This window comes from Mauremys mutica, chromosome 23 (genome assembly GCF_020497125.1).
Source record: "Mauremys mutica isolate MM-2020 ecotype Southern chromosome 23, ASM2049712v1, whole genome shotgun sequence".
Lineage (NCBI taxonomy): Eukaryota > Metazoa > Chordata > Testudines > Geoemydidae > Mauremys > Mauremys mutica.
In genome coordinates this window covers 14,825,838-14,841,315 of record NC_059094.1, presented here as the reverse complement: position 1 = coordinate 14,841,315, position 15,478 = coordinate 14,825,838, and the positions used below count along the sequence as shown (strand labels likewise).

Sequence of the window (15,478 nt, the reverse complement as noted above, 5' to 3'; positions counted from 1 at the left end):
TCTAGGAGATGCTGCTCTCAATAGATTGTTATAACACCTGCACAATTAGGTCAACTTTATTTTGCACTATACATACAACTAAATGAAAGATTTTTAAATGGACACATGCACAGTAACATGATTGTAAGAAAACCCATTCCTCCCTTTAAGTCAGTCTTAAGTGAAACATTTTAAAAGAAAGCTGCTTAAAGTGGGCAGCCCTTTCTACACTTTGTATTTTGAGAAAACAATTACCATGGAATGAGGGAAGGATACTGAACACAATATTAACCTTTCCTAGTTATAGTATGATAGATGCTTTGAGGTAGTTGGCAGTGGGGTTCATTAGGGTGACAATGTCCCAATTTTATAGGGACAGTCCCGATAGTTGGGGCTTTGTCCTATATAGGCAACTATTACCACCAACCCCCGTCCCAATTTTTTACACTTGCTGTCTGGTCACCCTAGTTCTGAACATGCTATACTGAGCCAAACTTAGAGACAGGTGCAGAAGAGATGTTACCGATACCTGTCTGTGATTTGCTCCTTCCCTTTTCAGAGGTCCCAATCCCTATGCTGATAATAAAGGAGAGCTCGTAAGCTGTCATTTTGAAAAGATGCTAATTGTCCTGCATGGATCCCTATATGCAGTAATGTTCAAACAGCAAAGGACCATCACTCGCATAGTTGACTTGTACACTACTGTGAAAGATATAGGTCCCAATTCTAATTTGCCCTAAAGCCCCTTTCACACAGCTCTGGCAGAGTTGCTGCAAATATAATTACTCACGCCTGCCCTCCAAAAAACTCCATGTGCTGTAATTATTCTTTTTCTCCTCCCCACTACCATACCCACAACCATCCCTTGCTGGTAAAAGGCCAACCCAAAATATATCTTCGCATTTAAAGAAAGGCAAAGGAACCTCCCGCACTGTTTACGTGCAAGGGCTCAGAACTGTGTAGCACAATGAAGAAAGGTGAAGTTTACATACACCTCTCTGCAGGAAAGGTGTTCAGCCAGAGTTTGACTCCTGCATTACAATGCATTGTCCAACAGTGGAAGAATGTTCTGTACTGTTTCTACAGTCTTGTCTTATGAAAGAAGCAGCCGCCAGTTTACTGACTGCCATCACTGGAACAGGAGAGACGTGCCCGTCATATTCCAAGATCTAATTATTCTGGGACATGCAGATCCAGGTAGGCTACCTTCTACTCCAGAAATGCTGGATGCAGCCTCTACTTGTGGGAAGGGCAGGAGGAAACATTAGTACTACACTTGATCTGAGCTCATAGCAACGCTCACATAGACACACGCTTCATTATACCAGTATTCTATAGAGATCCAGCACCATCTAGTGGCATCTTGTCATTTTACCACAGACACGTCATAAAGGATTTACCATGTTAAAACTCATTAATTAGACCAGACTAGCAGCAGAGATCTCAGGGTATGTCTACATCCCAGCTGGCCACTGTGGCTGACCTGTGTCAGCCAACTCAGGCTCGTGAGGCTCTTTCACTGCTGTGTAGACTTCCAGGCTTCAGCTGGGGCCCAAGCTCTGGGACCCTGTGAGGTAGGAGGGTCCCAGAGCCTGGGCGCCAGCCCGAAAGTCTACACAGCAGTGAAACACCCCCGCACCCAGAGCCTGAGTTGGCTGGCATGGCCCAGCTGTGGGTTTTACTTTGCTGTGTAGACATACCCTCAGAGGCTTTAAATAACGTGAAACAGAAATGCCCCTTTGGAATGAGCAAAACAGAGGAGAGGTAGTTTCTCTAAAAGAAGGCAAAAAAGTGTGCAGATCTATTACAATGTAGTCTTCTCACTCTCCTGATATCTCAATAAAATATATTTTTGGCTAATAAAAATTATTAATAATTACCCCCTTTTGATTTCCACCACCTACATTCAAAAGGAACCCAGTACCAATGCTGGCCTTTAAAAATCAATATAAAGTATCCAGTGCTACTGAGAGACTCCCTATAAATACCTTTCTTCTCACCAGAGAAACCTAGCTCTCCTTTCTAGAGATGCAGTTCCTAGCCTGGTTCACCATCCTCAGATGGAATCATAGGTGGCTATTCCCCATTATTCCTCCTCCCAGCTGATGGAGCATCTTATTGTATTACACTACATTTATAGCTAATTTTTCCATTATTTCCAGAGAGATGACAGAGTGTGTGGGACCTTTGCCACCAATGACAAGTATTCACTCCTTTCAGCAGTTCTCTTCTTGTTTTATATATCAATGATGACAAACACTTCTGGAGTCTCTTCTTCATGGATCTGCATTGCTGAATAAGTTATTGCCTTGACCTCAGTACCCTGGAGGGAATAGGCACAGGAAATTAGAGTTTGTAGACCATGAGCCCCAGCAGTGGCTCTGCATGAATCACAGCAATATATGAATATTCACAGACTTCCTGGGAATGCTATTCAGTTTACAATAGTTTTCAAACTGGGGTATGTGTACCCCTAGGGGTACGTGAGCTCTCGTCAGGGGGTACATAAGAAAAATCCTGTAATGGCAGACATTTTATTTAGTACAGAAATTTTCAAACTGTGGAGGCGGTGCCCCCTACGGGTGTGTGGAAGAATGTTCAGGAGTGAGCAGGGACACCAGGTGGCTTGGGCCAACGATGCCAAGCAGCTCAAGGAGGGAGTGCCACCTCCACCCCCTGACTGACCTCCGTGAAAACTTCTAGAAGCTGTTGCTAAATGGAAGGCAGAAACTGGGGAAAAGCACGATAGCACGCACCCCCCCTGCCTATGTCAGATGGGGGCATGCAGTAGACTACATTATTTCAAAAGGGGTACAAAGCCTAAAAAGTTTGAAAACCGTTTAGTAATGTTTATATAAATCAATAAGACTCCTTCCCCAGAAGCACAGCTGTGCTGCACTTATCCCAACCTTTGCCCTCATAACATCACCATGTAGTCATGGTCTAGGTCCGTGACTGATGGGAAAGTAGCAGAACCAAGTTACTTCCTGCAGAGCATGAACTCCCATCTCCTAGCCACAACAGAACACCACAGTTTGGGTGATGTGGGAGGTAATCAGGAAGGATTATATTAGTTTATTATCGATAATAACTAATGCCAGTGTAAGCACCCTGACTTTGGACTGGTTTGCATTTCATTGGCTCAACAAGACAACTGACTTCTTATTGCTGCTAGCTCATGAGTAATCACCCAGACATGCAACAGTTTCAGGAGTACTAATTGCTGCAGTCACAAATGGCAGTTAGTGAGCCAGGGCTTTGGTATCAGAGGCAATACTGGCATCTAATTACACAGAAAAGTTTGTAACTGGCTCTCTTAATAACTTGGGAGAAAAGCCTTTGTCATACCCATGAGACTGTAAGATGCGATCGTTACATACCTGAGGGTGTTTGGATAAAGAGAACTCTTCTCCCCACCTTAGGGAACAAAACAAAAAAAAACCCACAAATAAGTATGAAGAGATTGTTGAAACTTTGGTTTAATTCAGCAACTACCATTGACACTTAGAGGAAATCCACTTTATGGTAAATGTCAGATTAACTCTCCTCATTAGTTCTCTCATAGCATAACTATTGAGGTTGTGCGGGGATAGTTACTCCCTCAGAGAGCTGAGCCATCCCAGCATAGATGCTAGTTATTTGTACCATGCTTGTTTAAATATATAAAAAGCCTCCTGTTCCAAGCTCTAGCCTCTTGGACCATTTTATAAGCTATTAACAAAAAAAAGTAAGTAATTCAGGGAACACCACACTACACCCTCTCTCTAGTAGTTAAAACATGTACCTCCTACTGTAGGGGAGAGAATGGTACACCATCCCTTGATGGAGTCTGTGTGCCCCATAGAGGGGAATTTGCCTTTTCCAACTAATTGCTGGAAAGGTCACTCCCATAAGCCAGGGTTGCTAGGAGAGATGTGGGTGGAAGAGAGGAAGCATGAGCCAGCGGTTAGGCAGCAACCCATGACATAAAAGAACTGGGGTGGGCCTCTACTACAGAATTCCCGTGTGACCTTGGGCAAGTCACTTAGCCTCCCAGTCGCAATTCCCCATCTGTAAAATGGGGATGATAACACTTCCACACCTCACAGGGGTTTTGTGAGGATAAATATGTTAAAGCCTGTGAGGCACTAAAAATAAAGCGGCCCAGAGAAGTACTTAAAATAGATAGGAGGAAGAGGAGAACAAACAAAGCCCATTTTCCTTTCACTTATGCATTAGAGATTTACTCTAACAGTTCCCCTATACAATCCTATTAAAAAGGATTCAAGTTATTCTGGTCCTTCCAAGTCTCCTCATGCAAGTACAATACACACAGTGTACGGTCAGCTACAAAACTGACAAGCTAATCCCCCAATAAATCCACCGAATCATCAACAACCCCATCAGAACGTAAATGCTATAGAAGTTCTCCAGTGGGAGTGAAAGGAGGCATCTATGGCCTTGTCTAGACTAGGGCCACATCCACACCAGGAAAATGCATTAGCTAACCAGGGCTAACATCCTAATCTTAATAAGGCTGCTATAGTTCAAACACTTTAAACTGGTGGGAAGCATAGGGTTTATCTCCATCAGGTGAGCATGTCCTGAAGTACAATTGCTTTGTCTCAATTAGACTTTTAACGAGGTTAATTAGATTGAGCTAGCTCAGTTTAACATCATACCTTTAAATCTTAGTCTAGTAAAGGCCTACAGACCCAGGGAGAAGGAAGTGGAGAGACATTGATTTGTCTACAGTCCCTGCATTGTATTAAGTAATTCCCTGAAGTTCTGGGCTCAGATTATTTTTATTTCCAGTCTGCTGCCACGTCTTTGATAGTGACTGAAACGCATCAGAATAATAAGTAGTATTTATACAGTTTTACAAAAACATTGGCTGGTTAATCCTCATGACAGAGCATGGTAGATACTTAACGTTTATATACAAGACAGATAGAGGGACTTGCCCAAGGCCCCCACACTCCTTCCTAGTCTTTATTCACTGGTTTTCAGAATTTTGCTTTTAATGAGATGGTGTTGATTACTCACCCAATGGACCTTATTTTGTACCTCATTCGGTCAATGTTAAGCACTTTCACCTCCTGCAAGGAAAAAAGGAACAGGGGAAAAAGTTGCCATTAAGAGGACTTCTCATAAATGATTTATACCACCAGATGAAGACTCCCAGTGAACATGTCCCCATACAAAGCCAATATTCACATCATCATAGGAACCTAAAGCCAACATCTGAGCAGCCTCAGAGAGACACACTAGTATTCAGAATTCAGATGACATGCATCCAACGAAGTGGGTATTCACCCACGAAAGCTCATGCTTATGTCTGTTAGTCTATAAGGTGCCACGGGACTCTTTGCTGCTTTTACAGAATTCAGACGTACATAGAACAGTTATTACAGTAGAATGGCACCTATTCATTAGCATTTACAACAGCTAAACTAAAAGTATATTCCTTGCCTCCCCCTATCCTTGTGTCTACAATCCCCCCCATGTGTTGGTGGGTCTAAGTGGTTTGTTAGTTCCACCTTTACTGCCCCAGATACTGCTGTATATAAGGCAGGTGTTGGTAGGGAACAGTGCTGTCCTGTAAGATGGAAGAGGCTTACCCTGGGTACGAAGAACTGGTCAGCACTGAATGTATACAGCCACTCATTCAAGAAGTTATAGAGAAGAGAAAGGAGGTCATGTCCTGCAGGATAGAAGCAGAGAGAGAAAGTGACTCAACTGGGAGCCTGGTCAAGAACTTCCCAAACATTCTTTTAGTCCGTATCAAAGAGGCAGTTTCCTGATGACAAAGTACTAGAAGATTCAGATTACCTGTGTATAAATCTGGATTTAATACATCTGTACCAGTACTACATCTATGAAGCCATCTGAGCTTAGCTCCTTAGATGTAATACTGACCTTTTTATTTCAATGCACTTCTCTTTCAACGCATTCATATTATAGGCCCACTGCCTTCTTACCTTCTGCCTCCACTTCTATAGTATCCAAGGGTTCAACGGTCTCTGTATCCGTCATGTAGCCAAACATGGCCATAGCACATTGCTCAAACGTCTCTTCCAAAGTATCTCCCCAGGCATGTAACCTGCAGACATCAGCATTACTCCATCATACAACAGTAACAAAGAAAGTGGGGTGTGTGTGTGTGTGTGCAGATGAAAGACTGGGGTGCTAATATAAGTGGGAAAGGAAGTGAATGCAGAAGAGTGCAGACCTGCCATTACCCAAGATTAGGGAAGCACGGCTTAAATATTGCAAGAGGAAAGGGGCTTCCTTTTGGAGGGACAGTGGGAAAGTAGTAAATATTTTACTAACAGTAGTGATGTCCTTCCTAAATATGGACAGTTGGCATGCATGGAAATAGACCACTTGGAAATAAGAGGTAGCATGAAAATTTGAGTTTGAAGAGAAGAGAAAGAGCTGAAGAATTAAAACACCTCCATGTAGCTTAGACTTATTTCAGGAACACTCTAGGCATACCTTTGTGACATTCTGTACCTTGGGGGAGCACCCTGTAACACCCCACCCCCATATTCCTCATCTGTATAGAATTGTGATATTGCATATAAAGCATGCCTCGTAAGGTATCAGGGGAAAGGTTATGATCTGCTGAAAGCCATTTTTCTATCTATATAAGTATATCATTAATGTATGTGAAGTTATGAGAATTGTGTTGTATGGTGGTCACTAAAACAAGCTGTAAGATGGGGAATCAGCCAGATATTAGCTCCCCAGAGGCAACAGCAAGGAAAGTAACCAATGCCTGGGCAGGGTGTCAAACAACCCATCAACAACCATTGTCCAGCAAGGGCACTACAATTCAGTGACTCATTTGCATCAGGCCACATCAGGGGAATTGCTCAACCTTGTCTGGAGACTCAGCAATGCCCCAAGACATGCCTGGACTTGTGTTCTACAGGCACCGGGACTGAGGGCATAAAACCGAACACAGGCGGCCCAGGCTTGGCCTTTCTCCTTCACTCACCTATGCTGCAAGCAACAAGGACACTTTGAAGACTACAACTGAGGGGAGTGGCTCAGATGTCAAGGGTGAAATCTGCGTACTATGAATGCAATATCCAGTGGTCTGAGAAAAACTGCTTAATCTAGTTGTTGCCCAGTCTAATAGGGTTGAGAGTTTAGACCCAGGCTTATATTTTATTTCTGTTGGTAACCGACTTTTTGCCTATCACTTAAAAATCTCTCTTTTGTAATCTATAAATTTGTTTCACTGTTTATCTTTACCAGTGAATTTGCCTGAAATGTGTGGTAAATCTGCTCAGGTTTTGCAAAGGCTGGTGTATGTCCACATCCCATTAATGAAGTAGTGAACCAATTAATAAATCTGCATTGTCCATCTTCAACAGTGCAAGATGGTATATTCCTGAAGTCCAGTGCCGGTTGGTGCCTTTCCCGGTGTGATTCATGAGTGGCTCTGGGAGCATTCATGCAATCTAGCTGGCTGTGGGGCTCCACATGCGGTTGTGGTGAGTGATAACTCCTGGAGGAGTTTGCTGCTGGTCACTAGAAAGGCATTATGACAGACAGCCCAGGCTGGAGAGTTTAGGGGCCACAGCAATCCCATGGTCCCAGGCTGTACCCTGGGGAACCAATCACAACCTTATCAAAAAAGAGAAATAGATGACTATATCCCTCCCCCCCGTGTCCTCCCAAGAGAAACCATATTGTTGAAACGAAACAAAGAATATCTAGCATCTCAGCAGTGGTGTTGGAACCACTTTTATAGTGGGGGTGCTGAAAGCCATTGAACAAAACTAGTTTCTGTCATGTACAGGGTTTACTTCAAGCAAGAGGGTGCTGCTGCACCCCCAGGCCCCTAGTTCCAGCACCTCGGCACAAAAGCTCAAAGGGGATATATTTGGCCCAATTCTCCTCTCAACAGTTTACATAGATGCAACCCTGCTGACTTCAGTTACTCCTGATTTGCATCAAATGTGCTAGAAGAATTAAATCTTAGTAAGGTTACACACAGAAATTTACTCCTGAGGGAATCCCGCCCCCCACACATTCTGCCCTAGAAGTGCTGCAGTTCTGCCTTTTGCTCACCAGAGGATGCTGTGGCACCAGAACAGCCAGCTGCGATCATGCTGTTGGCTGTTCTGGCACCACAGCGGCCTCTGGTGGGTGAAAGGCGGAACTGCAGCACTTCTGGGGCAGAATTAATTTTCTGGTGGGGCGGGGGGGGGGGGAATCTGTGCATGCACAGTGGCGCACAATTCCCCCAGGAGAAGTTGATCATTGCACCCTGCCTGCAGAGCCAGGTTAGGACAGAGTGCGGCACATACTGCAGCTGGGTATGGTGTGTGTGTGTGTGTGTGTGTGTGTGTGTGTGTGTGTGTGTGTGTGTGTGTGTGTGTGTGTGTGTGTGTCACAGATTGGGGTTCAGAATAGCTAGTGGGGGGGGCAGACTGGGGCCTGGGCTCAGGAGCTGGTGGGGTGACAGTGTGGAGACAGGGGCTGAACGGGAGTTGGGATGCAAGGCCACATGGGGATGGGGGAGAAGGGCTGCAGGGACATATTCGGATGGGGAAGGAAGCTGCAGAGACCCATGAGCATAGGTGCTGACTCCGCGGATGCTCTGGTGCTGGAGCTAGGGTCGAGCACCTCCCGGCACATTAGAAAGTTGGTCCCTGTGCCCATGGGGATGGGAGGTGTGGGGAGAGGAGCAGATGTGCCTGACTGAATGGGAGAGGCTTTGGGTCACCAAGGGTCTACATGTGGAAGGCTTCCGAACTCCCTTACAATCCAGCACCCTCCCCAAAAACAAACAAAACAAACAAACAAAAACAAAAAAAAACAACTGTTCCATATTTCTCCCAGCCACATCCAACAACCCTCCAGGTTCACTCCAGGCTCCTTCCCTCTTCATCAGCTCCTCTGATACCCCTGACACCCTCCAAGCCTTTGCTCTGCTTCTGACTGGTGCAGGAAATACAGTTTCCGTGTTGTAATTTAAATTAATTACTCAAAATTCTGTGCTAATATGCCTAGTAAGGAATCAGTTTGTCAAGGAAAACCCCCCACAAACACAACCTTTTTTGGTCTGAATTGTTACAGACAAACTTGCTGACAGATATTTTGAAATAAATTACCAAAATAATTGAAACTGGCATGATTATACGGATATTCTGACAAATAAAATTTGAAGAATTTTAAAATATTGTGCACAGAATTTAATTTTTTGGCACAGAATTCCCCAGGAGTAGAAATTGCAGCTGTAAATACTCACTGCACGTCAGCGGTGTGATCCAGATCTGAGGGAGAAGAAAAAGAATAGTTATCATGAGATCATCATGGTGGTTTAAAAATAAGCAATAACATGGAAGAAAAAGTCAGGTCCTGTTAATAACAAGATAATAGTTTGTGCTTGTTTTGACACTGAAGCTCCAGTTAGTGTGTTAATCTGATTAACAAACAATAACATTGGAAAAGACTTAATTCAAGGTCATCAACACATCCACAGAGCAGGTTTTAAAAGAAAACTCTTTGCAGTCCGCCTGGGATTTAACTATCGCGAGTAGTTTTGTATCATCTGCAAATTTTGCCACCTCACTGTTTACCCCTTTTTCCAGATAATTTATGAATATGGTGAATAGGACTGGTCCCAATAGCAATGCCTCTCTTTCATAAAAAAGGCTTTTACAGCTAGGTTTTGGGATGTGTGTGTCAATAAGGGTTTTAAGAGAGGACAGTGCACTTAACAAATAAAGAGTACGATGAAGTGACAAAATCTAATTGAGAGCAAAAAGTTAAGGGACAAAAGAAAGTGAGCTAGTGATTGAGTGAAAACGATAGTTATTAAAATCAATGGGGAAACCTACAAATGGTGTAGCAGTGTTGTTGCATTGTCAAACAACATCTAAAAGTTAGAGAGCAGAATTTCAAAGCAAAGATGAACACAGTCTACACCTCCTATCTCTAGCTAAAACCGATTTCTGCCAGCTCTTATGAGACATTAAAGGTGTTTACTGCACCAACAGAGCAAACAAGTGATGATGACTAGATGTCTGTGACAGTTTCTTCTTTTCCCTCAAGGCTGAGAAGTGTCATGTGTCTGGTATATTCTGCAGGCTCAGTGCACAAGCCTTTTTTGTTCATTTATAGCTTTTAAGCTGCCAACACCCTAATATGTGGCATTGGCTTTTAAACTATTAAGAATTACAAAACAAGGAGCACAAGGACCCACACTATAAAATTAATCTTAAATTATGTAATATTAATTTTCTTAACATAGATGAAATTTTATACAACCACAGTTTAGGGATCTAGAATTTAAGTCAACACACAGTAATAAAAAGACAAAAAAACAAACAAAAAAGTGTGTGAAATAACCACATTTGTTGGAGGCAGATCTAAACTGAGGTCTAAAATAAGTAACAGACTATAGATCATCACAGCTGAAAACCATCCTCTTGGTTCCATAATCACTTACCTGCTTTGTGACTAGTTTCCCTATGAACTATAACAACCAACAGAGTCTAACTCATTTCAGCCAGAGAATAAAAATCTCGGATTACATAAGGAAGATTGGCTCCATTTTGACTGGTGGAATATGCTGCTGTCATTAGGGCTATACTAGGCTTAAGAGCTGAACAAGTCCTGAAATATATGTTAATGAATTACACAAACTACTCTCCCAAATGGGCACTGCCCAAATAAAACTACAGTTAGACACAGGCTGCTCTTCCTGTAATTCCTAAAGCTATTAAATCAAGGCAGAAAGAAATTCCTGGGGAGGGGAAGGGGGGAAAAGCCCAGGCAAAAGTCTCAAAGCAGCAAATTAAAGCACATCATGCAAAAACAAAACAGACAAGAAGACGTAGAGAAGATAGAAAAAATATATTCTCCAGCTAAAATCTTAAGCATTTGTTTAGAGACAAGAAACATCTTAGTAGGAGAGTTTCTCTGGTTGCTTTTTATGAATAAATCATTGTATAGTTATCTACATCACAGAAAGGCACAAAATAATTCGACAAATTAAGAAACATAAAGAACCCTTTCAGTTAATCTGCAGACACCCACCCACAATCTGAAAGTGAAAACAGCATGCAGCATTAGTGTATTAAGGGGAGTCACCTTTCCATAGTCCCCCCCCCATGGACTATGCCTGGACAAAGCTAGGAATACTTACACTCATATTTCTTAGTGAGGGGCGGGTACTTGGCTTTAATGGCGTGCTGGTCTGCTGTCAGATTATAGTCCCTGTAGTTATCTGCCATGATCACTTTGGTGTGCACTACTCACTTCCTGCTTTATAAAAATGGCCGCTCTCTTCCAGGCTACTGTCAGGGAAGTTCCCACACGTGATGCTGGTGCTTAAAGAGAGAGTTCTCTTTTTATCAGGCCAGTCTCTGAGGAGAATCAATAGCAATTTTGGAAGAGCTCTTTTATTCATGTAACTAAATGTAGCTAGCACCACAATTGTAGGAGGCTATGGAGCTGTGATATTTTAAATGTGCCTCTTTGAATTCCCATGCCACCAAATCCTTCATTCATGGGGGAACTTTAGACCTTGATTCTGCAAAGATTTGACGTGTGTTTAAATGTATGCAGTGCATGAATAGTGAACATGCACAGTGGGTAAATCAAGCATGTGCACAAGTCTTTGCAGGTTTGGGGCCACAAACCGTAAACTCCTTGGAGCGGGAATCATGTCTTCCTTTATGCCCCAAGCATGCTGACAATGCTCCATAAATAATAGAATGATACTAAAACCAAAGTAACAAGTCAGTTGTATAGGAGGCCTGACTGAGCTCGCAAGTGTCAAATGTTTTCTAGTCCCCCTGAAGTTAATGGCATCTGAGGATATTCAGCACTTTACAGAACGATGCCCAGTGCGCATATGGTAATCTAAACATAGACATGTTACAAAACAAGCCCCTATAAAACCCAACAAATCCACAGCAGCTGGCACAAATGCAGACTCCATAGCTCTCAACCATGTTACTACAGCAGATAAAAGTGAAATCTGTTCTTTAGGGCAGCGACTGTTTATTAGGCCCCAATCCTGAAAACACACACAAATGCTTAAGTCAATGGGGCTTAGCATGGGATCTGGTCCCTAGCGAACAAGGTTGTCAGATCCCGTGAAGTGTATGTTTCCTAAAATCTGCCTCTTTGCAGTTTCTTCAGACTTTCAAGCCATGTTTTAATTTGAAAGGTAAATGGAAATAAACTTCAGGACCAGAAAACACATATCAACTGCAGGTTCTGTAATCAAGTATTTATCCCCCAAATGGGCCTTCCCATATCTTCCCCTTCCCCACAGAGTGACCAGCCTTGCTCTTTCCTTAAATTGCTTGCATGTGGAAGGATCTATCTACAGCTAAATTCAAGTAGCATCCTCAACAGCTGATGGAAATTGTACTGATTCAAAACAGTGTTGCCAGCTCTTGCAATTTTATCATGAAGGTCTCACAATGTGTAGTGTCTTCTTAAAGGCCCAGGTTCTGGAATCATAATATTGCACGATAATTTCAACTTTACATTTTTGAAGTAAATTTCTAGTCCTCGTGGTTGCAGAGAAAAGCTTGAAAATGTAAAGCAAGGGATCCCTAAAGAGACAAAAGGCAAGGGAAAGGACCTAACATTTAATATATTAAACAAAATTATTATTTATAAAACAATCTCTCAATTGTTATGGGCCAAGGTAATTATTTTTCAATATTTGGGGTTGACAATGCAAGGCTAATGATGTTCTGAATGAAAACATAAGAGGAGAAATCTATAAATAAGGGCATATGTGAAGTGAAATAAGGGTATATCTTTTTAATTTCAGGAGAAGGGAAGGACTTTTTGGAAGGGCTAAATAAAAAGCTCTCCTAGTGCTTTTTATCAGGAGATTTTAAAGGAGGTCAGTATCATTATCTCCACTTTAAAAAATGAGGAAATGGAGGCTCAGAGATGTGCAAATGACGTATCTAAAGTCTCCTAGTAGGCCACTAGTAGAATCAGAAATAGAATCTGTATTTCCTGAGTCCTAGTCCAATGTGTACACTGCTAGGCCACATGTGTTTAGCAGCAGCTAGGCTGCTTTTTAAAATTGGCATTAAGGGCAGAGTATAGTTTGTGTCTATCCAGTGTAGTGTTTTCTATAATGTCCATCCCTGTTACATATAAGTGGAAAGGGGAAAGTATTGACTAGGGTTGGATATAGGTCATTTATGTCTTGCTGCCATGGAGAGAACTAAGAAAATAATCAGGAGACAGGAAACATCGAAGATTTTCCCTTATGCAGGGCATGTAATAAAAAAATAACTGAATTGTGTCTGTTATGTTTAAACTCTTTGGTGAGGAAGGACGGTAACAAACTATCTAGGAAGTAGATGAAAGGCTGAATTTGAACCTTATTTCTCAAATTCCGTAATTGTCTGGATTTTAGGGTGTTCCATACTATTATCTGATAATAGATTGCTGTGACTTGTAGACAAAATTTTTTATTCCTAGGTCTATTTACTTCCCTCAGATGTAGTATGTACGGACACACAAACTTTATAAAAACAGAGGCTCACCGGCAATCTAATTTGGATAAAGTGGAGTAGTTTTTCTGCTCTCTCCTAGATGCAGTATGGAGACCTCAAACATCTTGGAGCACTGCATGGTGGGGCCTCTAGTCTCTCTAGTGTAGTGCTGCACTATTTAAAAACTGCTTGGACCAACATGCAGCATTGCATTCTGGGATCTAAAATATGTATGCGAACCATCTGCCTGTATTATAGATGAGTGGTTGTTCATTGCATATTCCTCCTTGGTGCACTTTAGCCAGTACATGATACAATATTACTCCTTATCATGGATCCACAGGATCAGCGCTACACTCCCAGTTTTGGAACAGCATCTTGGAGGAATCCCTTTGGTCTGCCAGACACCAAGGGGTCTCACTTGTCTCCCAGGGCAGGCCATGCATCCTTACCATCTCCTGAGACTGAACTTCTGGGGCTTCATCACTCCTGCTACACACTGAGCTCTGTTCAGCAAGTCCAACTGAGACAGGGTCCTGCTAGAAACTTCTACACTCTTCAGGGATTAGTGCACTTTACCAAGTAATTACACTGACACTAACATAGCATTTTCAATACAGTAGGGTTTATTAGTCAGTTGGAACACAGCATAGGAAGTCCTTAGGTTAGCATACAGAAATTAAGGTTAAAACATAGTCTATTATGGTCAGCCCAGAGCACCAGCCAGGCAGTAGTGGACTCCATTTTCAGGGGTCTCTGACTTCATTCCTCAGTTCCCAGGTACCAGAGCTCCAAGCTTCTTCCAGGAACCAACTCTTATGCCCCCACCTCACACCTCCATCCCTTTGTTCTCCAGCTTGGGCCTCTGCTCAGCTTCTGTGCTGAGAGGCAGAGACATCCTCCTCCATTTGGGTCATTGGTTGCTAGGTGTCAATGTCCTGATGAGTGGGCTTTCCATTGTTTCCTGGATTTTCCATTCTCTGCCAGTCCTTTTTAATGACACTCATCTAGTCCACTCAAGTGACACACACACAGACACAGTATGTACGGACACAAAAACTTTATAAAAACAGACACCGCTATGTCTTAGGCTATGTCTACACTATCACTTCTGTTGGTATAATTTATATCGCTCATGGGTGTGAATAAGCCACCCCCCAAGCAACATAAGTTACACTGACATAAGTGCCAGTGTAGACAGGGCTATGTCTAGTGTGGGTAGCCATAGCCTTAGCCTTCCCCGAGAGCAACCACAGTCCTTTTCCCTTAACTGGGTAGCCACACAAATAGGGGAAACTGAGGTACGCATAGGATTAATAAAAATTTTAAAATTCCCACTTTGTCACACTGCTCATTATAGTGCTAGTGCTGGTTGTTGACTGGCAGGAATTACATGCAGGCTTTACCCTTCGGTCACTCACTCAAACGACCCCAATAGTGCTGGCAGACAGGGCACACCTGTGTGGAGATGGGACAACCATAGCCATCGGGGTTGGGACAAATGCATATAATGCAGTGCCAGGCCATAGGGTTGGATGGCGGCTCATCTGGAAATGGTTTTGGGGGATCGGCTGTTCATGGTCTCCACAGTGTCACCCGTGGGATGGGGTGCAATCGCTGATCCCACCACCCAGGATGACCCCAACTAATGCATGCACATGGGGCTAGAAGCTGACAGTCATAGAGACATAGAATATCAGGGTTGGAAGGGACCTCAGGAGGTCACCTAGTCCAACCCCTGCTCAAAGCAGGACCAAACCCAACTAAATCATCCCAGCCAGGGCTTTGTCAAGTGTGTGGTGTCTGTATGCAAATAGCCACTTACTGGTTACTGGCCCTTTAAGAAGATCTGGCCGAGGAACAGGGCCCCGGCCGCCCTACATTGGAAAATGGCGGCTCCCAGGGGAACTTCAGCAGCACCTTCGCCACCCACGTGACCGGAGAGCGCGCTCGCCGCCCTCTGGGCCCGCCCTCCCGAGGTCGCATCGGCGCTATGATTGGCAGCGGGGGCCCGGCAGCGG

The 15,478-nt window shown here is 43.2% G+C and overlaps 1 protein-coding gene across 2 annotated transcripts; it reads right to left on the bottom strand.

The window, feature by feature from the left end:
- Positions 1–40: 40 nt before the first annotated feature.
- ZBTB8OS (zinc finger and BTB domain containing 8 opposite strand) lies at positions 41–11,279 on the bottom strand. Of its 2 annotated transcripts, none has more exons than XM_044997554.1 (7): positions 11,129–11,279; positions 9,227–9,251; positions 5,940–6,061; positions 5,580–5,662; positions 5,005–5,057; positions 3,360–3,396; positions 41–2,302 (listed from the first exon to the last, which is right to left on the bottom strand). In XM_044997554.1, exons 1-7 carry the CDS (start codon positions 11,214–11,216, stop codon positions 2,216–2,218), a joined length of 495 nt encoding a protein of 164 aa, XP_044853489.1. In that variant the 5' UTR covers positions 11,217–11,279; the 3' UTR covers positions 41–2,215. The 2 variants fall into 2 exon arrangements, with proteins under 2 accessions (XP_044853489.1, XP_044853490.1); XM_044997555.1 differs by having other exon boundaries at positions 11,074–11,199.
- Positions 11,280–15,478: the final 4,199 nt, after the last annotated feature.